This window comes from Penicillium psychrofluorescens (genome assembly GCF_964197705.1).
Source record: "Penicillium psychrofluorescens genome assembly, chromosome: 6".
Classification (NCBI taxonomy): Eukaryota; Fungi; Ascomycota; class Eurotiomycetes; order Eurotiales; family Aspergillaceae; genus Penicillium; species Penicillium psychrofluorescens.
The window spans coordinates 2028897-2052449 of record NC_133444.1 but is presented as its reverse complement, the minus strand read 5'-3'; the positions used below and the strand labels follow the sequence as shown (position 1 = coordinate 2052449).

The window sequence follows — 23553 nt, the reverse complement described above, 5'->3', positions numbered from 1 at the left end:
GCCCCTTCCCGCTTCCAACCCCCAGTCCATCCCCATCCCCCTTCCATCGCCCATTTCCATCCAGTTCATCTCTTCCATCACTTTTCATCGTCGAGTCCGCTCGAGAATCGCCAGCCGCGCACGATGGGCGTCCGCGATTCTGGCGAGGCGGCGACGGGGACGCCCGATCCCGTCGAGAGAGGGTTCGCCACCCTCAACACCATCCGGTGAGTCGCAGCCAGCGCAAAAGAAATATTCTTTTGGGACTTTGATCCCGACTTTCATCGGTCGCATGTACTGACCACCTCGATAGGATCGGCGTGAAGGCCATGGTGCAAAAGGTAGCAGATTCTGATGCCGCGTCACGTGACCCAATGGAACCTCGTAACTGACCCCGAAATTAGGACGGAGAGATACGGAAGGCCGAGATTTTGTCAATTCGGCAGCGGAAAGACGGGCCGTCGTTTTAGTATGTGTTTCTACTCTGAATGGGTGTGCTTGTACTTTGAGGCTGACCTAGATTCCACAGCGTGCACTATGTCGACTTTAACAAGCGTCTTGATGGTACGTTGATATACACATAATATCAACATTAATGCTAATATCTATGCATAGAATGGGTCAGCTCTGCGCGGATCGACCTCTCCCAAGAGGTCGAATGGCCTCAGCCTGAAAAGGCAGAGAAGAAGAAAGCCGCCGCTGCCAACAAGGCCGCGCCCAGCAAGAACATCAAAAACCAGCGCGCCCGCGCAGACAGCCGCGATGTATCGGGAACACCCGATGCACTGGGTGGCAAGAACCTGAACGTCGGTAAAGCGCCACGACCCTCCAAAGCCGGAGGTAAAGAGAATCGCGGTGCCGAGACGCCTGGCGGCGATACATCTCTCTTTGGCTCCGAGCGTGTCTCCGCCGTCGGGACACCCAAAGCTGCTGAATCTGAAGATGTAGACATGCCAGATGTAGACGGGAAGGAGGAAGATGTCCCCACCCCTGGGGGGGAGCTGATCACGCGCGAAGAAGAAATTGAGCGCCTGCGTACAGGCGGCAGCATGACCCAGAACCCGACGGAGATTCACCGCGTCCGCAATCTGACCAGGCTCCAGATGGGGAAGTATGATGTCGAGCCGTGGTATTTCTCACCGTACCCGGATTCCTTCTCGGAGGTGGATCTGGTGTACATCGACGAGTTCTGTTTGAGTTACTTCGATAACCAGCGTGCGTTCGAACGACACCGCGCAAAGTGCACGCTGGTCCATCCGCCCGGCAACGAGATCTACCGCGACGACTACGTCTCCTTCTTCGAAGTCGACGGCCGCCGTCAGCGCACCTGGTGCCGCAACCTCTGTCTTCTCAGCAAGCTGTTCCTGGACCACAAGACGCTGTACTACGACGTCGACCCCTTCCTGTTCTACTGCATGTGTACCCGCGACGAAACAGGCTGCCATCTCGTCGGGTATTTCTCCAAAGAAAAAGACTCCGCCGAGGGCTACAATCTCGCCTGTATCATGACTCTCCCGCAATATCAACGCCGCGGCTTCGGCCGTCTTCTCATCTCCTTCAGCTACGAGCTCAGCAAGCGAGAAGGCAAGCTCGGCTCCCCCGAGAAACCGCTCAGTGATCTGGGTCTATTGGGGTATCGACAGTACTGGCGTGAGACCCTCGTCGAGCTGCTTAGCGAGCCGGGAAGGGAAGCAATGAGCGAGAACGAGCTGGCTGTTTTGACCTCCATGACTGAGAAGGATGTGCACGAGACGCTGGTGGTCTGTAGCATGCTTCGCTATCACAAGGGAAACTGGGTCATTGTTCTCACGGACTATGTCGTCGAGGAACATAAGAAGCGTCTTGAGAAGGAGAAGGTCAAGGGCGCGCGCAAGATCGATCCTGCCAGGTTGCAGTGGAAGCCGCCTGTTTTTACGGCTTCCAGCCGAACCTGGAACTGGTGAGAGATGGGGGGGGTTTTTTTTTCTTGCTTCTATCGTATGGCGTTTATCTGGGCCTTTGCATTTTGGGTACAGCGGTGTTTGGGGAGGGAAAATATATGGATATGGATACGGATATGGGCTTGGCTGGGCTGGGCTGGGATGGGATGCCTCTTTTTTTCCCTCTGCTGTTTTGTTTCTGATACCTACTTCTACACTGTATATCCACTCATCTATCGCACTACCTGCCACTTTCACCCCTTCGGACTTGCTCGATGTGCTCCTTGAGGCTCGTATCTTGGCCATGGAATCAAGCTTCCCACGCTGGCAACGTAAGGCTCAGCCTACAAATGTACAAAGACCCAGAGAGTAAAAATTATTTTACCAGCGCTGGAATGGACCAGGCGCCTCGGTACAGACAGGCACAAGAGTACTACATGATATTGGAAGATCGAGGCAGAGCCAGCGGAGCGGCAGCAGCCATCTATGCATACATATATGCATGCATGCCGACAGTGAAAGCATGCCCCGAAGACCCGCGCGTTATTGATGACAAGAGGGTTGGGGAGAGGAGGAGGGATAGGATGGAGGGAGTAAAAAACAAGGAAGAAAAGAAGTGAAATTCAAAAGAGTACAAACATGAAGAAGATGAGCATGGTGCTGCACAGAGGAAAAATGGTGAGGGAGGAAAGAGGATGGACTCGATAGACGGAGAGATCAGGGTCGAGGGCGGAAGACAGAAGATACCGAGGGGAGAGAGCAAAGGAAGCTGCTCAGCGTTGCAAGACTTGGAGAACCGAAATCACATTCCAGTCAACCCGCTCTAACGAGAACTACTGACCGTGCGAGGACCCCACGACGCATTGCGGGACTGATGCCGCGGCGAAGAAGAGGGTGCGGTACTGCTCTGCTGGGAAGAAGAGGGTTTCCTAGTGCCCCCATTGCTTCCAGACGCACCGTCACGGGGCTTAGTAGTCTTGCGAGTCTTGAAGTTCGTCGAGCTGCGGTGCCGTGAACCCTGATGGCTGCCACCTTTCTTAGGAAGAGCAAAGGTCTTTGCGGCAATGGCCCCTGGGAAACGGATCGAGACGCACGGATTGCCTGACTGGTCTTTGTCATGCAATCCTACCAGGAACGGCTCAATGCTATGCACCTGCATAGGCTTCAGATTCTTCGCACGCAATCGAGAAACCGACGGCGACGGGGCAGCGATCCAGGCAGCTGGAGGAGCCATATTGGGCACGCGAACTGCAGGCAGAGAGCCCGGTTCACGATCCTCAAAGATCTCGTCTTGCTCCTCCATCTGCGTGACGGCAATATCACCATCCCCAATCGGTGCGCCATGCTCGGCAATGTGGGGAAGGGAGACAGAAACCGCAGCGACGGGGAGCTGGACATCTAGAGGCTCCTTTGATGCAGAGCTTATAGCCAACACGCCTTTCTTCTCAGGCGGTGTCTTCTTGGCGAACAGCCCGTTGATCTTCTCCTGCCAAGACATCGCCGAAGGCTGGGCCCGAGGAGCCGCTGCAGCCATAGACGCAAACGAGGGGGGAGGGGCCGGTCCAGCCAAACCTTTCGGTGGTAGTTTGACAACAGCCTTGGGTGTGGGAAGGTGGACCAGAGGTCGGCCCGGATCGCCAAAGTACACCGGGTGGCTTGACAATTCTTCCGGTGGTGGCGGCGAAGGGCTCCGCTGGTGATCTGTCTTCTCCATTGCCGGTCTCTTCGGCTGCTCGGTAGCATTAGGGAAGAAGCGTGAGCTGCGTGCTGGGACATTGGCTAGAGGGCGGGCATGGCTATCCGAGAATGGGAGACCATCCGCTGCAGGAGCATCGAGGCCAGTCAACGGATTCGAGGGCGAGTTGTTACCGGCCACGACATTCCGAGAAACGTTGACAATACGCCTTCCGCCAGCTTCTTCGCCGGGCCGAATCTGTTTCCAAGTTTCCTTGAAAGTCACGGCAGGGAGCGATCGATCGCGGCTCGTAATAAACTCTTGCCGGAACTTTTCGGATTGCTCTGCTTCACGCTGAGCCGCGACGGTATGGAAATTGTTCCACGAGGTTAGCCCACCCTGAGGTTGCTGTTGTTGCCATTGAGGTGCCTGCGAGCTCGGCGGTCCAATGGGGCCAGGGCGACCAATGGGGCTTAAAGGATCATACGATGCATGTCTGACTTCTGGAGAGGGCAGAGGTGATATTGCTGATGGCTCTTGCGGAGACCTGGCAGAACCCGGAAAGGCGACCTGTGGGGGCGCACTCATAGCCGATTGATCCAAACCAAGCTGGCTTCGGAGGGGCATATCTCGCGAGGGGAACCCGCCAAGGCCCTGTTCAAAGATGCCGTTACCCAGGGTCTTGTCGCTGCTCAGCGGCTTCCACGGATTCTTGACAGACGGTGATGTCGTGGCAAGGTTAGGGTTGGTCGTCCAGGGAGCGTAAGGACTGGTGACGTTCATGTTATCACGCCACTGAGCTCCATGCTCATCAACTTGTGCGTCATCCGGCCTGCCTTGGACTTGCGATTGAGGTTCAGCCTGCTGCTGCTTGGGTCCATTCGCTGCTGCGGCAAGTTCACGCTTGTGTTGATGAGGAGACGAGATACGTCGCGAGGCAGGCACGGTGGCTTTCTCAGTAGCCCTGTCTCTCTCATTTGCAGCAACAAGCTTCTTCACGGTGTCCGGATGGTGGACCTTCATCATCCCATACTGCTTGGGCTCGCCAGTCGGTTCCGGTACAGGAGGTTTGGGAGGAGAATTGACGATGGTTGCGGATGGTGCAATTGGCTGGGCTTCGGGCTTGCGCCCTTCCGAGGACTCTTTGCGCTTCGCTTTCTCTGGCGCTGGGCCAAGGGCTGCAAGCCTCTGCCGAATCCGTTCCTGCTTAGCAGCCTCTTCTTTCTGCTCCTGTTCAATTCTGCGTTGCCGGGCCTCCATGCGCTTTTCTTTCATTATGCGCTCCTGCACAGCGACAGGGTCCTCTTGAGGTGCTTCAGGGGCTGCCGGCGGTTGTGTCTCAGTAGGTGCTGCATCAGGCGCGGGTGGCCGGGCCTGCTGTCGAGATGGGGACATGTCACGGAAGGGACCTTCTTTGACGTGGGGCGGCTCACGACCCATGAGAGCTGGATCGACCATGCCATTCACCTGGGACCCTCTCCGGTTTTCGGTGTATCTTGGAGCAGCAGCATCAGGCCGGCCAATCGACATTCGGCGACCAAAACTGCCACTTCCTCCGCTCACATCTGAAGATGCCCGGCGTCGGCTCCAGCCCATACCATCTTGATTGCTTGATCTATGAGTCTGGAAAGCTGCAGACGGCTCTGCTGGCCCACCCTCGGCATGGGCTGGCCGTTGCAAGACAGCCGGCGCACGCGGGTGTTGATCGTGACGGTAAGAGCCTCGTCGCGTGTCAGAGACAGGCTCGTAGCGACCCGAACGGGAGTTGTACAGCTCACGCGGCGCACCCGGCTGGGTCTCTCTCCACGTCCGAGTGAAGTCATCAGCAGCAATTTCTTGAGGTGGCAGAGCTTGGTAGCCTTCATCTCTCTGCATCTGGTTAACAGGAACACGTGGGTGATGGGCCATCTGAGCCGATTGCATAACTGGAGAGGCTCTTTCCACTCGAGGCAAGGGCGCCCACGGGGACTTCGTTGGCGGAGCAGGACTCGTAGACCCGGACAGATCTCTGTCACCCGCTCCCTTGGATGCACCTGCAATCTTTGCTTGCCGTTCGGCGTTGGCCCCAAGTCTGAGCACGGTGGGATTCGGTCCCATGGATGTAGTTGGCTTCGGAGCCCTGAGAGGCTCTCTGACTGGAATAGGCTCTGGAGGAGGCGGCTGCTGCTGTAACTCATGACTCGCGTAGTCATCGTGACCGGATGGAGGTAAATGGTCGGTGTGGGTGAGTGTGACCTTCGTTCCATCGGTCCATTCAATGGTCTCCGGGGCCCAGTCATCTTCATCATCGTCAATGTCTGCCCATTTGGCCTCGGACCCGCCACCACCTCCACCGTCTTCCTGGATCCGAGAAGTCATGTGGATTCCGTATTGCTGTTTCAACTCTTCATCGGTCAAATGCTTCGACGGTGCTGTTTGGACAGCTGTGAACAAGAGCATATTAGCTTCAAGGGTTCGATAATTAGAGTAGAGAGAGCGCGAGAGGCATACGTCGATTCTTGTTCCAAACCTGATTAGTATCACCGGGTCCACCAGGCTTAGCTGCTCCTGTGCTGGTTTTTGAAAACGCATCGCGCATTCCCGCCGTAGTCTTTGCAACCAAACGCGGCCGCAAGCTTGACTGCGACGTACCGAGGGGTGTAGTGGAAGCTGATGAAGACGCTGAATCCGTTAGTCTGCTAGTTGCACGTTCTTATGAGGGAGCAAAAGTACTTTTCTCGGGTGCCTTTGGCGGTGCGGATGCCCCTGGCGCTTTCGGCACTGAGAATTTGGCAAACGACACCGGCTTGAATGTCGCTGGTCGCTTCGCGGAGCCGCTGCGCGCATGTAGGCCATCCGTTCGGCTCGCATCCGATTCCGAACCACCCTGTGATGCTGTATCGTCCCCGGCGTCGGACCCTGACGCCAGTCCGTTCAGTTCAAGGGCGCGAGTCGCGACCAGCCCAGTACCGCTCTTTGGAGAATCCTGCGCCACTGTTTAGCTACCACACAGCACGGACTCATGTTCCCCAGCCGCGCAGACTCACCATCGCAGGCGTCCCGGCATTCTTATCATCTCCAGTCCCTTCCACCGGCGAAGCACCCGAATTCGTCGTCTCGTCGGCGCGCGCTAGATCACTCGTTTGTAGGTTGGTTGGCGTGACTGTTGTTGTTGCGATATGTTTGGTCACCCCCAGATCCCCTCCAGCAGTTTGATTGTCGTTGGTGCTCGCAGGAACGTCGGAAGGCGAAGGCTCGCCGCCCGACAGGGTCTGATCTACCACATCGCGGCTGCTCTGCTCTGCCATAACAATACACGAATCTGCGAGGTTGGCCAGCAGCGCTGTCAGTTAGAGAGGGGCTTGCAAAAGTGATGAGAAGGTCAAAACGGAGGACGCGGCAAGGAACTGCGGACTCAAGATGACGTGCAGCACAAAGAGCGGCAGGAGAAAGCATACCTAGTGTCAAGGATCAAGAGTCGCCACGGTTGAACTGCTCGTTCGACTGGTTGCACCCTGGAGATCGGGATCCAACAACCAGAAAACCCGTAGAAGAAGTTGGCCGACCAACTTCCGAAGCTGATGGGGGAAAAGGCTGATCTTGAGGGGAGAGGAAGAGTAGGCTGGGTGGGAGGCTCGAGAGGCGCGGAGCAGTAGCGCAGCCCAAGAAATCCCAGCGAGGGAGGATGAGGTGAGAGGGAGGATGGGAGAGTCGGGGGGGGTCGATGATAGAGAGGAGATGGCCTTCCGAGCCGAGTTGAGTCGGTCGACGGGGTTGAAGCTGAGCGTGGCTGCTTTCGGTTAGTCATGGTAGCCTAAGGCACCACACAGTGTCTCACAGAGGGAACTATGTCTACATCCCTAGCCACACTACGGAAAGGCAATGATGAACTACGATTACCCGACACTTGACATAAGAAAACACTAGATTGTGCGCATCCTCTCTAATCCTCCATCGCGGACTGCGTCTAGGACAGAGGACACGGTATATACATCCATCCTCCGCCCACGGGCTGACAAAAGAAAAGTTTAGTGAGGGTGGTTCTTGTGGTGGCCTGTGCAAACGTGATTAGTGACCCTTCGAAGCATTACGATAAATGCCGTCCACTTACGCAGGTGGAAGTAGTACTCCATGCTGTAGCCCAGGATCAAGATCGCACCGATGGCGTGCACGATGGCTGTTCCAGATCAGTAAGATGTCCAGGTCCACACCATCATCGGGAATCACTTACGAACGCCAGACGGGTTCTTGCCAAAGTAGCGGGCCTGGTAGCGGCCGATCAGACCGGTGGCCTTGACCTCAGGAGCAGGGCCACGGGGGAGGCCGGCGTAGAAGTTCACAACACGCTGCATGCGAGCGGCATCCTGAGCGGCGCCGATGGCCTTGAAAAACACACAAATCAGTTATATGGTCCCAGAGCGCAGCATATGGCATCAGATGCGGTCGCAACGGTCGCACGAAAAGAACTCGGGATGGGGCGGGCGAGGCCTGGGGGTGCGAAGAGATGACCGGGGAGCGCATAAATGGCGACTTACATTGGGGGAAGCGATCTAGAGAGTGAATTAGCATCATTGGGAACGATTTAGAGTGGTGGGGGACATGAGCGAGCAGGGGTCCGGTCTTACCTTGGGGGGGATCAAGGTCGAGAGACCTCGGCGAACGACGTAGCTCATCTTGTCTGGAGGGGAAATGGCATCAGCAAATGGTTGTCCGGGACAGATACAGGCTCATTGACCAGATTGAGGAGCGACACTCACAGTAATTCGCGCTGGAAAAACACTTGACTGCGGAGATGATGGGGAGGTTGAGGAAGGAACGCAAAGCCAGCGGGAGGTCGGGTTCCCGTGACCGCGCTAAACCCCTTTCGGTTGCGCCCGTGACGACTCAACACCAAAGTCACTCGGTCTGGCTTCACCAACCACCATTAATGATTCTTCTTCCTGGTCCATCCCACCACCACCACATCCCCCCCTTCCACCAATGTCGCTCTTCAGAGTTGGGGGCACTGCCTGCCTTCGGGTGAGCCGATTGGCTGCTCCCGTCAATGCCCGCTTCGTCTCCAATGTCAAGACCACCCCGGCCGACCCTCCGAGCACGCCTCGGAAGGAGAGCGAGCTGATCAACAAGGAGACCCCTTCGGAGGCCATGTCCCGTCATCAGCCGGATTATGATGCCACCATTGATCACGGCACCTCGTATGGTCCCTCAATCGAGCTTCATGTCCGAGCCCTTTCACTAACTCGTTTTATCAAGACAATTCTCTCCAGTCCCCAAGCGGGTGATGGACGGCAGCGAACCCGGCGAGACCGTCCCCGCTGCTGTTCTCTCCGGCGCTCCGACCGATTTGCAGGCTCGTACTGTCAGGTAAGCCTCGAGGAATGCCAGTCCAACCTCGCAATGGTGAAATAACCCGTCTCGCAGAATCTACCGCCCCACGAAGCCCGCGACTCAGTCCGGAAATTGGCATGCGCACCACTGGCGGATGGACTGGGATATTTTGCAAAAGGGACACCGATGGGAGAACCCGCTGATGGGCTGGCAGTCGTCTGCCGATGGGATGCAGGGAACCAACCTGACCTTCAAGTCCAAGGAGGATGCGATTCTGTTTGCGCAGAAGCAGGGCTACGAGTACTTTGTTCAGGAGCCGAACGAGCGCCGCTTCGTGCCCAAGGCGTATGCGAACAACTTCCTGTTCGAATCGAGGAAGCTCAAGCATATCAAGACGAAATGATTGGGTCTGAGTGTATTATGTATATAACTGACTGGCGAGCTTTGCCATTCGAATTTCTTTTTTCTGAAGTCACTCATCGTCTTGGGTAGCCGAGTAGATGGTTCTCCGTAAACGACGGTTTGTTCACATCCAGCGGTGTATATGGCCCTTGATCTTTTAGAGCAAGGCGGCTAGAGAGAGAGATGGACATGGCTCAGTTCACCTCCCGAATGGGACGAACTTAAGTGTGACAATGGCCCTTGCCTAGCGATAACCATTCCGATATAGATGCATACTTCAGCCAACACCGTGATTGGGTTTTATATAGCAATTCAAATATATAAGGACTGACAATCAACTACCTTGCCGCCACACTGATCCTATTCTCATTGACAGAAACCCATCTTCCCGGATGGTGATCCTCCAATTCAGGTCCCACCACGCCATACTCTACACCAACAATCCAGCCAACACAGCACCCATCATAGCGATCTGGGTCGGCGCATTTATGGCAGCGCCATTGGTAGTAGTCGGGCTCGCCGCAGTGGACTGCGACGGCGACGCACCAGCGGAAGTGGCTCCACCCGATGCACTCGTTGCCGTCGTGCTCGAGACTTGGACCCCAGGGAAGAGCTCTCCGCGGCACAGAGAAGGCAAGCCAGCAGCATACTGTGACTGGTCGGCCGTAGGGCACTTCTTGATGCACTTGATCATGGGGCTTGTGTCTGTAAAACTTGCACAAGTGCATTCGGCAAGCGCTTTGCCTGTCTCGTTGCCATTGCACATCGAGATAACTGGGTGGTCGGTCTCGCAGGCCGTCACGCATTGGCTGTTTGCGGCCCAGGCCGATGGGGTCACGGCCAGGAAGGTGGCCGCGCCGAGGAGGAAGGTAGTAGCACGCATCTTGTGTGGGGTTGAAGAATGTATAGAAGGATTGATAGTATATATCTGGCTTGCAAGGTGACCTGCACAAAAGACAGGAAGACTGATGAGTGGAAATCTAGTAAAGGGGCATCCCGAGAACTCAAATATACCCTCTTACTTTATATACAGTTTCTATGCCTTGCGCAAATTCTCGCTAAGCGGCAAAGTTCAGGCTCTAAATGGCTGCTACAGTTCAGCTACATGTATCCTTCCTCGTATTCGCACGGGCCTTGTTGGATATTGTACAGATGCAGACTGGACCCTGGACCCTGGACCCTGGACCCTGGACCCTGGACCCTGAAAAAATGGCTGGCAATTTTAGCCGATGCTTCCTAGGCAGCACATTTGACATGACCGGAGATCTATCTTCAATGGGCAATAATACTATAACCCTGGTCTACGCGTGCCAGTAGAGCGGAAGGCACCTGCAAGCCACCGATCAGTACTTTTACCCGGGGAAGGTCAAATTGTGAATAACCACCCCCCGTGAGACTCTCTGCGCATCATCAATGACCTCAATCAATTAACATCCTTTATTCCCCTTATTGATGTTCTCCTTGATGTATAGAGGCACGTGACCTAACTACACGTGATATGACTAAGCGAGATCCTCGACCAGCGGAACCCGGTCTGGTGAGCCGGCACCCAATGCGGAGCCCCAGCCCGACTTCCTTCATCACAACTCACATGAGTCGCTTTCCCTCAGGAACTGACTATCCCCTACTGAGAGAGAGCGCCAGAGATCCCTCACTTGAATCCACCACATCCCTCCCTTCGTGCTCGCCATGGCTACGAACGGCGATGCAGGCCGAGGTGAGCGCCATCGACATCCGCCCTCAAACAATACCGTAGATCAATCGCTTATCGATCGGGATCATCGCTGACTTCTATTGGGGAACAGGCTCAGGAAGCTTGGTCGATGCGTCGGGGTACAAGTTCTCTGAGAAAGATACCAAGCCCGGCAAGATCAAGGTGAAGAAGACATCCAAGGCCTCGGCCAAGAAGAAAGCAGACGGTACGAACTTGACGAAATAGAATTCGGGGCCAAACTAATAATCTCCGAACGACACTCCAGATGCGAAAGATGGTCCCATCGACAACTCCCCGACAGACTCGCCTCTCCCCACGCTGGATGAGAAGTTGTTAGCTTCGTTCCCTACCGGCAAGCCGCGCGAGGAGGACCTTCTAGAGACAGTGATCTGCAAGCACTGCAAGCGACCCATCCTGAAACAAGTTGCCCCCGCGCACCTGCGCGACTGTTTGAAAGCGAAACAAGAGAAAGCGCGGAAGAAGAAAGAAGCCCGCGAGGCACGCGACCGCGAGAAGGCCGTTGGCAAGGATGGGGAGGACGACAAAGCCGACGCAGCCGATGACGCCATGAAAGGCCAGAAGAGCGCGAAGAAGAGCGCCGTCAAGGGTACGACCGAGGACGGCACGAAGAAAGGCAAGAAGCGCAAGGCCGATGCCGACGACGACAAGGACAGCAAGGAACCCAAGAAAAAGAAGAAGAAGGATGAGCCCAAGGCCAAGGCTGCTAAACCCAAAGGCCCTGTTGATGTCGAGAAACAGTGCGGTGTTACCCTCCCCAACGGAGCGCAGTGCGCTCGCTCTCTTACTTGCAAGAGCCATTCGATGGGCGCCAAGCGTGCGGTCCCCGGAAGATCGCTGCCGTATGATATGCTGCTTCAGCAGTATCAGAAGAAGAACCAGGCCCGACAGCAGAGTATGTCCCCTTTATTTCGTTCTACACGTTTAACCCATTCATGTCCCATTTCCGAGGACATTCTCGCCCCATATCTGGACCCCGAGGAAGCCCTCCGAGTATCCTCTCTTGTGGCCCGCACATCTCGTTTAAAACCTGCTTTCAACCTTACCCCCAAGGCCCTCCTTACTTTTCTCGTTTTGCCTGTTCTCCCCGTGCCAAACCTATTATTCCGGAGGAAGTCCTCTGGAGATCGTCTCATCCATCATCCAAAAACGCAAAACCCCGGAGCTGACATATTTGATTTGTGTTACTACAGAGGCTGCCATCGATGCCAATGCTCCGCTCCAAGAAGATCTCGAGACCAACGGCCCGGTCGACTCGGACGAAGAGAGAGATTCGGTCATGGCCGCGATTACTCGTTCAGCACCTCAACCCTTGGTCACCCACCACCTGATCACCACGAAGAAAAAGTACAAGTATGTACGAGTCAAAGAGCAGATGCTGCACGCCATGGGCGGCCGTGGCGGCGGCCTATTTTCAACAGACGACAGCCAACCCCTGCTGGGTGGGAATATCTTTCAACCTGTCGATGCCAGCATGACATCCTCGTCGCCGATGATGCCCACCAGTGACGAACCCGGCGCTCTTCCTGCGACTGCTGGTGACATGAACAAGAAGGGCCCCGTCCAAGCTGCTCGCAAGACTCCGATAGCGGCAGTATCATGATCCCCCAGCAGGTGATGATTCACGACCTTTTCTTCTTTTTTTCCCCTGTCTTTTTGGCAATGGCGTTTGAAGGCGCAACGCAACTTATATTACCCTTTTTTTTTTTTCTTCTCTCCAGGTGTGGGAACAGGCTGGTTCTGTTTGATTTTGCACCGTGACATGATACCCCTCGGGCTGCTGGCGTGATACATTTTGATCGATGGAAAGTAGATCGGAATGGACTTATTTCCTCGTCAATAATCTCTTCTTCCTGTAAATCCCAACTCTGTAGTTGTCGATTACGTGATGTGTGCCTGAGGCATCGGGCCATTCACCATTTCAACTCGGTCCGCCGATCTTGGGTCTTTCAAGCCCCGAATCGCAATGAGAAGCGCAGGCCTGCCCTTCTTTGTCGCTGGGTGACCCTTACACTCGCAAAAGATCAGTTGTTGTCTGCGTCGCCTGTCCCGCAGCCTGTCTCCTCTGCGTGGGCAAGCTCTCTTTCGCCAGTATCAATCGCATTGAGCGAGCTCCTCGCTCCCCCCTCCTCCTTCCGAGCATCACGCATCTTCTCTCAAACCATGTCCCACTCCGTTCCCGACCTAGATGCCATAGGCATCAAAGCCGAGCACCATCTGGCGGATAATTTTCGCCGCGAAGTCGCCAATCTGCTCGGCCGCAACAATACCAACTTCCCCGGCGCGCAACCCGTTAGCTTCTCGGCGCGACATCTCGAGGAGCTGCAGCAGGAAGACTACTACGTCTGTGAGAAGACGGATGGCATCCGGTGCCTCATGTACTTTGCTCGCGGGGATCCTGACTCCGAAATGCCTGAGATCCATTACCTGATTGACCGCAAAAACGAGTACCGCTACGTTCCCGGCTTGCACTTTCCTATGCCAGACGATGAGACCTTTCGATCATTTCACGTTGATACCCTGGTGGACGGTGAGCTGGTCCTCGACTCATACGAGGATGGGACGCAGCAGCTCAAGTACCTGGTGTTTGACTGTCTGGTGCTCGACGGACAAAGCTTGATGCACCGCACGCTCGACAAGCGCCTGGCATATTTCAAAGTCAAGGTGCTGGAGCCTTACAATGCCATGTACAAAAAGTTTCCCGAGGAAAAACAGCACCGCGCGTTTGTCATCGAGGACAAGTTAACGCAGTTCAGCTACGGCATTGAGATGATGTTCCGCGAGATCATTCCGAAGGTCAAGCGCATTCACGGGAATGACGGCCTCATCTTCACCTGCCGCAGCACGCCCTACCGAATCGGCACAGACGAGCACATCCTCAAGTGGAAACCTCCCTCCGAGAACACGGTCGACTTTCGCATGCGCCTGGAGTTCCCCGTCCTAGAACCCGACTCCGAAGACGAAGCCGACGGCATCACAGAGTCATACCAGGACTACGATGCGGTCCCCATCTGCCATCTATTCGTCATGCTCTCCTCCAACGAGTACCGCCATTGGGACAAGATGTACATCACCCCGTCAGAGTGGGAGGACCTCAAAGCCATGAACATCCCGCTCGACGATACCATTGTAGAGTGTTACAAAGACGAACAGGGCCGCTGGCGCTTCCACCGTCTTCGCGACGACAAAATGGATGCGAACCATATCTCCACGGTCGAGAAAGTACTCGAGAGTATCGAAGACCGGGTCACCGAGGACGATCTCATCCGCCTTGCCCCGCTCATCAAGACGGCCTGGAAGAAACGCCAGGCAACCCCGACCTCGGAGAGCAGACCGCCCCGGCCCGCGCCACCTACTATGAATGGGAATGGCGTCAAGCGGAAATTCGAAGAGTGATCTTCTTTCTCTTTATGGATTTCGTCATGCAAGGCGTTAGGCGTTTGTTGGGTTTCACTCTCATAGCGTGACTATGATTGAAGGAGGCAGGCTGGGGTTTCTTTTGGTACTCTATACAGGCACTTCCGGGGAGTTGGCATGAATCTGGATGGAATATATTACACGCAATCTATTATAATTCTTCTTAACGACCTTGTACTTTTATCCCTCCCTTTCACAGCAGTAAATGCAAAATACCAAGTTGCTATAGTACCTCGGTAAAAGACTCCAGCACTACACAAGGTTCCTTACTATAAACATCTACGAAGGAAACTATTGCAAATCCCAGGGGTGATGGGTTGATTTCTCGCACTTTGCAGGAAATTTACAACTAAACAAACAGAAAAACAAATATTTCATTCATCCCAATGATGCAAGCAGTTTAGCGCTTCTTGATGCTGATGTCAATCTTTCCAATCAACCACGCCGCGACAAAGACCGACAGCACACCCGCGAACATCGTGGCGGGCTTACGCAGGGAGTCTACCAGCGAGTGCTCGTAGGTGATCTATTATTTTCACTTTATCAGCATCCACTCTTTCAAACTTGAAGATTCATTACGTACCACCAGCTGCGAGTTGCGCGCTTCATCGGTCAGACTATCAACCTCCAGAGTCAGCGTGGTGCGACCCAGAGTGTCCATATAAGTCTTGAGCGAGGACAAATGCGAAGTAATGTGGTTTGCGCCGGGGAGACCGTTGCTGGCAGTGCCATCAACAGTCTGGAAACGGACATTGTGTGCGCCCTCGGGCAGAACCACACGCACGACCACGCGCTCATACTGAACGCCCTCGGGAACCTTGGGCCCCTCAAGGAACGGTACCTTGAGCACGTACGAGTCAGAACCACCGACCGCACGGCGCAGATACCGCGTCAGATCCTGGTTCCAGCCCACGCGGAAGCTGTAGTTCCAGCCACCGAAGATCGGGTACCGGGGCTTCAGCTCCAAGTGCGCGGGGGTCTTGGCCGTACCGGGACGGAAGCGGCTGGTCGAGACGTTGCCGATATCGTCGGTGAAGTACGGATCGACCGAGCCGGGTTGCAGCGGGTACACGATCTCGCGCACCGCGGATGAGGGTAGTTTCTGGTAGTTGGCGAGCGTCCACTCGACGCGCGAGAAGTGATTGATCAGCTGCGACCCGTTGTTCCGCAGCCAGTATCGCTCCTCTGTGGCCAGATTACCGCCCCAATGCGACACTTCCAGGTCGCGTTCCAGAAGGTGGGCGGTGATCACGGGGTTGGTGAACTCGTACCGCACAGTGATCGGGTGCTCGGTGCCGGGGGCCACCTTGGCGGTGTTGTAGGGCCCGTATGTGTAGGTCGTGCCCTTGCGTTCCGGGTCCTCGCCTGAATCAGTCTTGATGCCGGAAGTGGTTGTGTAGTCGGGCACCTTGGTGCTGGGAAACTTCAGTTTGGTCTTTTGCGTGACGGTCTGGTAGGCTGAAGGCACATAGGCTGAGAAGGTGTAGCTCAGGTACTGCTGGTCGGCCTGGTTGATGGTCGCCGGACGCGGGTGGAGAGAAGACAGGATTGAGTACGAGATCCCCAGAGTGATTTCGGCCTTCGGGGCTAGGGGCTCTGAGAGGTGTACCACGAAGTATTGGTTGCCGCTGTTGATATTTGTTAGTCAATTGGTTACCTGCTGGGACGATTGGTACTTACCTCGACGGATCAACCTCCGTAGCATCTACCTCGAAGCGGCCCTTCTCTGGAGCTTTCTTGTCCCGGACCTCGAAACCTCCAACGCGACCAAATATCTTTGACGGGAAAGGGATGTAGTAATCGCTCTGCGACTGCTTGTCGACATTCTCCACGACAACATTGACAGTCTCCCGTACGTAAGCCTTCTCCAGGTTGGTGTTGCGCACGAGATTGGTGTTCTTGAAGACCTGCGGCACCTTGAAGTCGGCGGGCAGCTTCACGAGAGACGGGTTGGCGGCAATGCACAGGCTGGGTGCAAGCAGCCCGAGCAAGGCAGTGTATAGCCTCATTGTGTGAGGCTGGAGAACAGGCAATTGTTCACCGGAATAGCAAAGTTGGCGTGGGGGTGATGCAATTGATGGAGGCCACGAAAGCTGATGAGGTGTCCCCATACAACTGCTACGGCACGCGCGGCGGCCACAGTGCGCAGCCCGCTTATCGCGATAACGGCAGCTCTTCTACTGCTTCTTTCTTTCTGCTGTACACACCCCCACACGCAACTGGGCCATATGGGTGTGGTTCTGCTAGCTGCCTGATATCTATTATCGCCTGATCTACCCTCCCTCACGATGTTTTTCTGGCGGGCTGCAGCACGCCCCAGCTGTCTCCGAGCTGCGGCGTCACGACCATCGCGTCTGCGCAGCTACCATGAGCTGCCCCCGAGCAGGTTCCTGCAGGTCTCAGAAGAAGTCCGCGATGCAGTGGCCACGGGGAAACCGGTCGTTGCCCTTGAGACGACAATTTATACACACGGTAAGTGTCTCTCGGTTCAATTCCAGGCGAAACAGTCCCCTCCTTCCAAATGCGGGGAAGGCTAATACAGGCGTAGGCTTTCCTTACCCGGACAACGTGGCGCTTGCGTCGCTCCTGGAGTCCGTCGTTCGAACGAATGGCGGTGTTCCCGCGACTGTGGGCATCTTGGGCGGCGTTGCGCGGGTTGGTCTGAGTGCGGACGAGCTGATCGAGGTGGCCGCAACGGCGGAAACGAAGAGCGCACTGAAAGTGTCTCGTAGAGATCTAGGATATATCTGTGGCCTAGTGAGTTGTAACAAAGAACGACAAGAATGCATGAGCTGATATGGGGCAGGGAATGGCGGGAAAACGCATCCACGGCGGCACGACCATTTCTGGCACGATGGTGCTGTCACATCTTGCGGGTATCAAGATCTTTGGCACTGGCGGCTTAGGTATGTTGGTAATGATTCGTCGCAAGAATTTTCTCTAACTGCCTCTAGGCGGTGTTCATCGTGGAGGCGAGACGTCCATGGATATATCTGGTAAGGAGGAGATAAACACAAACAATTTCAGCTGCTAATGGCTTTCTTCAGCCGACCTGACTGAGCTGGGACGCACTCCCGTGACGGTCATCAGCTCAGGATGCAAGAGCTTTTTGGATATCCCTCGGACTCTTGAGTATCTCGAGACGGAGGGAGTCTGCGTCGGCACGTTTGCAGATGGCAGAGAGGGCCCCGTCGACTTCCCTGGTTTCTTCACGCGAGAGAGTGGAGTGCGTAGTCCTCGAGTCATTCAAGATGAAGCAGAAGCGGCTGCCATCGTTTGTAAGTGTGTTGGCTTCTCTCGATGTCTTCGTATTAACTATAATGCAGATGCCCAGTCAAAATTGCAGTTATCTTCGGGGATTCACTTTGCCAACCCGGTCCCATTGGAATACTCTATCCCCAAGGCCGATATGGATCGCATCATTGAAGAAGCCCTCCGTCTTGCCGATGCAGAAGGCTATCGTGGCAGTGACAATACCCCCTTTGTCCTGGCCAAGATCAAGGAATTGAGCGGCGGCAGCAGCTTACCGGCTAATCGTGCCTTGGTGGAGTCGAACGTCAAGCGTGCAACCAAGGTGGCCGTGGAGTTGGCGAAACTAGAACAGTCGGACCGAAGCGCAGGGGTTCGGTGAGTTGCGGTCAGATATGTCAAATAGAATCAAATGCTAAGTTGGGAGATCTTCTACATAGACACATGCCAGCTGTTTCGGGTGTTGCTCAAGCAGCAGAAAAGAAACCAGAAATCTCGACTGCATTTATTGAACCGGTTGCCAAAACAGATATCCTGGTTGCAGGCTCCCTCGCTATCGACCTTTCCTGTGACTACTCCCCGTTCGGCGACGAGCGTGCCCAAGTGGCGCCTATACCGCACACATCGAACGCAGCCGTCATCGGCCAAAGCCTGGGAGGCGTAGGCCACAACGTCGCCTTGGCTGCCAGCTATATCGGTAGTAATGTGCTCTTCTGCAGCGTTGTCGCCGATGACCTCAGCGGCCGCGCCGCGCTCTCAGGCCTCGAAAAGGAAGGTCTCAGTACAGCAGGCATCCAGGTCATTCCCGCCACACCTGGCACACGCACTGCACAATACATAGCCGTCAATGACGCCAACAAAGATCTGCTAGTCGCCATGGCCGACATGGGCATTTTCGAGTTCCCAGAGAATCAGCTTGATTTTGACGGCTTCTGGGAGCCCCTGATGCAGCGTACTCAGCCACGCTGGGTCGTCGTCGACGCCAACTGGCGGGCCGAACTGCTGGCTAAGTGGGCCACGCTAGCCCGGAAGTACGGCGCCCGTGTAGCCTTTGAGCCCGTGGCAAACGCCAAATCCAGGCGTCTGTTTGGTAGGGATTCCAGCGGCGCCGGTGCTACTATCCGCCCTGAGCACACACTGCCCAACCACGCTATTAACCTCGCCTGTCCGAACCGCCTCGAGCTCGCGGCCATGCACGGTGCTGCTCGAGATGCTTCCCTGTTTGACTCTCCGGGCTGGTGGCGCCTCATCGATGCGATGGGTCTATCACCGGCTGGCTCGCGGGATCGTCTCGTCGCTTTGACATCACCTGCTCTCGTTGATGAAGGCCTCCCCCAGCAATCTCTCCAGCTTCTCCCCTTTATTCCTTGCATTCTCACCAAGCTCGGCTCGGCTGGCGCTTTTCTCGCTCAACTTCTTCCCCCCGGTGATTCCCGACTTACAGACCCGGATGCTGCACCGTATATCCTGGCGCGCACTTCTCCCTCAGCAGACGTGCCCTTCGGCGGGGTGTACATGCGTCTGTTTCCACCTGAGGCTGTTGTCCAACCCTCGGATGTCGTCAGCGTCAATGGCGCGGGCGATACCCTGTTGGGTGTTTTGATTGCTGGTCTCGCGAGGAGTGAGTCGGCTCGAGTTGAGGATCTCCTCCCCGTAGCCCAAGAGGCGAGCCGGAGGACGTTGGCAAGCCCTGGTGGTGTGAGTGCTGATTTGGTTGGGCTACGCCCGTCGCTGGTGTAATAGAACAGGACCGGGCACTATGGCGTTTTTGCTCTACTAGCGCTTCTTGTATAATATAAACACTTGCATCATTATACATAGTTCATTACAATCAATTCATCCCGGACACCAAACCCCCATCCAACAACCCAACCTGCAAAAGCACACTCGCCTGATCCCAATACACCTTCTGGCTCGCAATGCTACCAGCACAGAAACTCGCCACAACGACAATCACTATCTGCACATCGCGATTCGTCGGCGTCACGCCTGGTAGCAGCCAGGGTATTTCTGCGGTGTGGCAGAATGCAACCTGCACCTCGTCAACAATCCGGCCGGGGCCTACTGTTCGGGACAGAAGCCGAATATGCTGACTTGCCGGGCCAGCTGGGATGAATGGGTGAGTGAAGAAGGTTTCGAGGGTTGGGGCGTTGGTTTCTGGAATTGATCAGCCATCCTTCTATACCAACAATGTAAGAAAAAATAAGACTAAACTCACCAGCAGCAGGAGCTCGTTCCACCCCCAAGTCCTCCGCGCACCCCCCATGCCTCTCATCCGCAAGCAAGCCCATCGCCGACTGCTCTTTTTCAAAATTGTTCTGTCTACTCCATAGTCTCGTCCAATACGCCTCCCAAACAATCTCAATCCCCTCAACCGGCCAATGGGCACCTACCCCAAACGAACGCCGTAGACAGCCCAGCATCCGGCTCCACGCCAGCCGTGAGCGAATCGCGTCGTTTTCCAAGCCATTGCCATGGTCTAATGCAGGCCCTAGTTCTGCTTCCGGGTAGTCAAATACATAGCATCGATGCCGCTTTTTATAGGTGACGTCTCCTTCAAAAGGACTTGCGCTTATCCACGGCCATGAACACCCCCCGTTGTTGAATTCTGGATGACGGCGGCCCGCGAGGTGGATCTGGATGGGGAGGTAGGTCGCTTTTGTTTCGGGGGAGAATATCGTGTCTGTTTTCATGCAGGCTGGTTGATTATCTTCCTCTTCGTCGTCTTCCTTATCGTCTTGGAATTGGAATTGGCTTGTTTCATGTCCATGACCGTCCATGTCTCTAGCAGTGGAATTGGATTTGGGTTTTAGGAGAGGATAATAGGCAATCAGCGCACACAGTCGAGGAAACGGATTCGTATTGCTGGTACTCAGATGGTGCGATGCCAGGAGGAGGTATGCAGGACGGTGATATGCTTTTTCATTGTCAACCACCTGCATTTTCCATGAATATGTAGAAGAACATACCAACAATCGCATACCTCTCCCCCGCCTCCAACTCATCCTCTCTCTCATTCACAAGATTCTCCAACGTCTTGCGATCCCGCTCGAGATCACCGCTTCCCCCAAACGGGACGTGCGTGACGTCGAATCCCTCGGCCTGGAAGGTGTGGACGAGGTGCGGGCTGACGGTTGGCGAGTCTGTGACGAGGATTAGATGGCGGGATGTGCGTTCTTCGGCGGTGCGGTCGTGGTGTCGTTTGGTGGAGCTTGCGCTGGTTGTTCGGTGAATATGGGGGGGTGCATTATTGTCGGCTGAGTTGGGTGCGGCCGTCGCGGCGGAGGAGTTGGCCTTCGAGCTCGGGTGGATTAGACGGTCCAGGAATTTCATTTCTGATCTTGTTCTATGGCGGATTTCTGGAGTTGTGGAAAAAGAGGTCGGTGTCTTGGTGTGACGTCGACGAGACTATACTTCCGATAAGATAGAGGGGAGCTGATTTCCGCTTTGGGAGCTACAGTGCGTCCCGAAACTGGTGCAACCACCTACACTCTTCGATTGATTCTGGAGGACCAAGGTTTTGCGATGTGCGACTAAAATAGGGCTCCTAGTGGGGGTGATGGGAGGAGATCCAACTATCTGGATTGTTCCACCGTCCTCTTCCACTTTCATCTCCGCAGCCTTCGTCCACATCTACATCTTACATGGCGAAAGTCTGATACTGCCCGTAGAGAGATAATGCCGGTAGGCCAACATGGTTCTCATCCTTTTGCTTTTCACAGGATCTTATGGCTAAATAAGTTATATATCTATGACTAGTTACTCTTGGCCTTCGGCCAACCACTGCTGCAATTTTACCAGCGCCTTGTACCCATGGGAGATCAAGTTCTGGTCGAGGTCTATTAGTATCAGAGTGTCTGCGATGTTACCCATTAAGACAGGAACCAGGCAGCGTGCAAGATCTTACCTTCTCCTCCTGCTTCATCTCAGCAAACGTGGCTCTTCCATCATACTCAAAGATAGGGTCCCAGCCTAGGAAGAATCATCAGTTGTCAATCACGTTTCTGCAAGCCAAGGTTAAATATCAGTTTACCAAAGCCCGTTGGGCCTCGTGGCCGCACAATGGCACCCTGTACAAAGGCAGTCAGATTCGAGTAAAGAAGACAATGCTGTGTCATTTTCACCCTTGTTTTTCCTTGGAATAGGATAGGCTTAGCCCCGGGTCCCCGGCAGAACGCAAACGTGCATACAGCTTCGGCTGTCCTGTCCTCAAATCCATCGAGCATCTTGTTTAAGCCTTCGAGGCCTAAAGAATCGAGGAAATATTTTCTTGACGTTCGTTATGACTCGTTTGGATCCGAGGGAAGGATTTCTACTAGGAGACATACATGTAGGGTCCAGGGAGACCCTTGAGTGCACTGAATTCGAGCGCACTGTCTTCGACTAGGACAGGTCCATTTATCTATTCCACCGTGAGCTAATGATTACCCACAACACTTGGATCAGGGTAATTGGGGAAGAGATTACCACCTCAGCTGCCCGCCTCGCTTTTTCTTCAGCGATCTCCTCGATTGTCCCCTGGATCTCAGAGATATCGACTGCCTGGTTGTCTACCTCAACAACGTTACCAAGGATAGCCCGGACGTCGGCCAGCTTATTTTGGTTTCCAGTGATGAAGTTGAGTTTTGTCAAGGTCATTGTGAGTCTCTGGCTTCAGACCATATCACAGATGGAGTATACCTTTGAATGTAGTAGCCTTGGTGTCAAACTGTGTAGATCCGCTTTAGCTCCCCTTTGGCAATTTTCGAGACAGTGGTAGAGTGATGATCCCTGGACCTGGGGAGCCGACAGGCAGGTGCTGGACAAGACAAAGTAACGTATTATGAGTAGAGCAAGCCACTGTCGATACCGATACGGGGATATTAATCATCCGTCTTGGCGGTGGGGCTGGAGAATCAATCCAAGAGTGTGGGACTCACGGTAACTCCATAGATCGATAGTATAGGAGTTGGTCTAATATGCCCCAAGATAATACTGGTTCTATTCTAAAATGAAACCAACCACTTCCTCTCCTCCTCACCCTTCGCAGCCACTGTCCCCTCTTCCCCAAGATAACACCGGTATGCCTCGCGCATTAGACTCTGCCGCGCTACCTCGCAGTCCACCCGGATATCCTCCACCAGTGCTTCCAGCGACACATAGTCGTACTCGGGCCGGATGTACCCCAGGAGCAGGAGATGCAGCGGCGTACCGTAGAAGTCCGGCAGCTGCTGGAACTTGGTTTGGCCTTCTGCTGTGGGGGAGGGTTGTGTGAGGGGGGGCATGATGTGGATTTCCTGGAATCATCTTAGTTAGAAAGGGAAATAGGAGAGAGGGAATTGCTCTTGTGTATATATATGTGTGTGTGTAGTAATGGTGGTAAAAGGTGGGAGGAGGCGGGACATACAACGGAGCGAACGGTGTTTTTATAAAATGGGTTATATCCAATACTCAGCACAGCCGGGAGAATAGTTGGTTTCTCTGATTCTTGGCCTTCATACTTGAACTTGGCCGGGTCCAGAGCCACGACGCCGTAGTAGACGCCCGTCGCGAGGTCGGGGTATCTCTCGGAAAGATCGTCGGCGGGGATGTTGGCTGTGGGAATGCCGAGCTGTGCAGCAGCAATTGAGGTTAGCTTGGCTTTTCCAGTCTAGATTTTCTTCTTTGTGGAAGATGCAGGGATGCATGCGACTGCAGCAGCAGCGGCACAACGCATAGGATAGACAGCAGCGACCAAATCGTACATCTTTACTCCCGCGGCCGAATCCCTTGATCACCGGTCCGGACAATCGGATGGGAAATGGGTCTTCTGGGCCGGTTCCAGGGCCGGCGACGGGGTCGCGCGGTTTGTCGGGGCGCATGTTGGAGTTGGTGTGCGGGTGTGCGGGCGAGCA

At 54.8% G+C, this 23553-nt stretch overlaps 12 protein-coding genes across 12 annotated transcripts; 5 read left to right on the top strand and 7 right to left on the bottom strand.

The window, feature by feature from the left end:
* Positions 1 to 123: 123 nt before the first annotated feature.
* PFLUO_LOCUS9261 (Histone acetyltransferase) lies at positions 124 to 1922 on the top strand (the record flags this gene model as incomplete). Its single annotated transcript, XM_073787070.1, has 5 exons — positions 124 to 206; positions 293 to 320; positions 384 to 448; positions 509 to 543; positions 595 to 1922. 5 exons carry the CDS (start codon positions 124 to 126, stop codon positions 1920 to 1922), a joined length of 1539 nt encoding a protein of 512 aa, XP_073643262.1.
* A 799-nt stretch (positions 1923 to 2721) lies between these two features.
* On the bottom strand, positions 2722 to 6860 carry PFLUO_LOCUS9260 (uncharacterized protein; the record flags this gene model as incomplete). The annotated part of the gene is made up of 4 exons (XM_073787069.1): positions 2722 to 5996; positions 6064 to 6234; positions 6286 to 6538; positions 6600 to 6860. 4 exons carry the CDS (start codon positions 6858 to 6860, stop codon positions 2722 to 2724), a joined length of 3960 nt encoding a protein of 1319 aa, XP_073643261.1.
* A 720-nt stretch (positions 6861 to 7580) lies between these two features.
* PFLUO_LOCUS9259 (mitochondrial precursor) lies at positions 7581 to 8225 on the bottom strand (the record flags this gene model as incomplete). The annotated part of the gene is made up of 5 exons (XM_073787068.1): positions 7581 to 7606; positions 7664 to 7729; positions 7784 to 7934; positions 8088 to 8102; positions 8178 to 8225. 5 exons carry the CDS (start codon positions 8223 to 8225, stop codon positions 7581 to 7583), a joined length of 306 nt encoding a protein of 101 aa, XP_073643260.1.
* A 307-nt stretch (positions 8226 to 8532) lies between these two features.
* On the top strand, positions 8533 to 9283 carry PFLUO_LOCUS9258 (ndufs4 NADH dehydrogenase Fe-S protein subunit; the record flags this gene model as incomplete). The annotated part of the gene is made up of 3 exons (XM_073787067.1): positions 8533 to 8747; positions 8806 to 8916; positions 8974 to 9283. The coding sequence occupies 3 exons, from the start codon at positions 8533 to 8535 to the stop codon at positions 9281 to 9283; spliced, it is 636 nt and encodes a 211-aa protein (XP_073643259.1).
* A 429-nt stretch (positions 9284 to 9712) lies between these two features.
* Positions 9713 to 10165, bottom strand: PFLUO_LOCUS9257 (uncharacterized protein; the record flags this gene model as incomplete). The annotated part of the gene is made up of 1 exon (XM_073787065.1): positions 9713 to 10165. The coding sequence occupies one exon, from the start codon at positions 10163 to 10165 to the stop codon at positions 9713 to 9715; it is 453 nt and encodes a 150-aa protein (XP_073643258.1).
* Positions 10166 to 10971: 806 nt separating this feature from the next.
* Positions 10972 to 12617, top strand: PFLUO_LOCUS9256 (SAGA complex subunit Sgf73; the record flags this gene model as incomplete). Its single annotated transcript, XM_073787064.1, has 4 exons — positions 10972 to 10999; positions 11088 to 11201; positions 11262 to 11909; positions 12208 to 12617. The coding sequence occupies 4 exons, from the start codon at positions 10972 to 10974 to the stop codon at positions 12615 to 12617; spliced, it is 1200 nt and encodes a 399-aa protein (XP_073643257.1).
* A 560-nt stretch (positions 12618 to 13177) lies between these two features.
* PFLUO_LOCUS9255 (Dcp1p-Dcp2p decapping enzyme complex alpha subunit) lies at positions 13178 to 14410 on the top strand (the record flags this gene model as incomplete). Its single annotated transcript, XM_073787063.1, has 1 exon — positions 13178 to 14410. The coding sequence occupies one exon, from the start codon at positions 13178 to 13180 to the stop codon at positions 14408 to 14410; it is 1233 nt and encodes a 410-aa protein (XP_073643256.1).
* Positions 14411 to 14831: 421 nt separating this feature from the next.
* Positions 14832 to 16440, bottom strand: PFLUO_LOCUS9254 (dolichyl-diphosphooligosaccharide--protein glycosyltransferase subunit 1; the record flags this gene model as incomplete). The annotated part of the gene is made up of 3 exons (XM_073787062.1): positions 14832 to 14957; positions 15015 to 16059; positions 16112 to 16440. The coding sequence occupies 3 exons, from the start codon at positions 16438 to 16440 to the stop codon at positions 14832 to 14834; spliced, it is 1500 nt and encodes a 499-aa protein (XP_073643255.1).
* Positions 16441 to 16719: 279 nt separating this feature from the next.
* Positions 16720 to 19420, top strand: PFLUO_LOCUS9253 (uncharacterized protein; the record flags this gene model as incomplete). Its single annotated transcript, XM_073787061.1, has 7 exons — positions 16720 to 16903; positions 16980 to 17188; positions 17238 to 17337; positions 17386 to 17427; positions 17479 to 17709; positions 17758 to 18058; positions 18121 to 19420. 7 exons carry the CDS (start codon positions 16720 to 16722, stop codon positions 19418 to 19420), a joined length of 2367 nt encoding a protein of 788 aa, XP_073643254.1.
* A 91-nt stretch (positions 19421 to 19511) lies between these two features.
* PFLUO_LOCUS9252 (uncharacterized protein) lies at positions 19512 to 21013 on the bottom strand (the record flags this gene model as incomplete). Its single annotated transcript, XM_073787060.1, has 3 exons — positions 19512 to 19837; positions 19899 to 20597; positions 20650 to 21013. The coding sequence occupies 3 exons, from the start codon at positions 21011 to 21013 to the stop codon at positions 19512 to 19514; spliced, it is 1389 nt and encodes a 462-aa protein (XP_073643253.1).
* Positions 21014 to 21439: 426 nt separating this feature from the next.
* PFLUO_LOCUS9251 (nucleoside triphosphate pyrophosphohydrolase ham1) lies at positions 21440 to 22318 on the bottom strand (the record flags this gene model as incomplete). The annotated part of the gene is made up of 6 exons (XM_073787059.1): positions 21440 to 21508; positions 21588 to 21652; positions 21714 to 21750; positions 21871 to 21949; positions 22009 to 22082; positions 22148 to 22318. The coding sequence occupies 6 exons, from the start codon at positions 22316 to 22318 to the stop codon at positions 21440 to 21442; spliced, it is 495 nt and encodes a 164-aa protein (XP_073643252.1).
* Positions 22319 to 22665: 347 nt separating this feature from the next.
* PFLUO_LOCUS9250 (riboflavin kinase) lies at positions 22666 to 23520 on the bottom strand (the record flags this gene model as incomplete). Its single annotated transcript, XM_073787058.1, has 3 exons — positions 22666 to 22956; positions 23067 to 23270; positions 23404 to 23520. 3 exons carry the CDS (start codon positions 23518 to 23520, stop codon positions 22666 to 22668), a joined length of 612 nt encoding a protein of 203 aa, XP_073643251.1.
* Between the last annotated feature and the right edge of the window lie 33 nt (positions 23521 to 23553).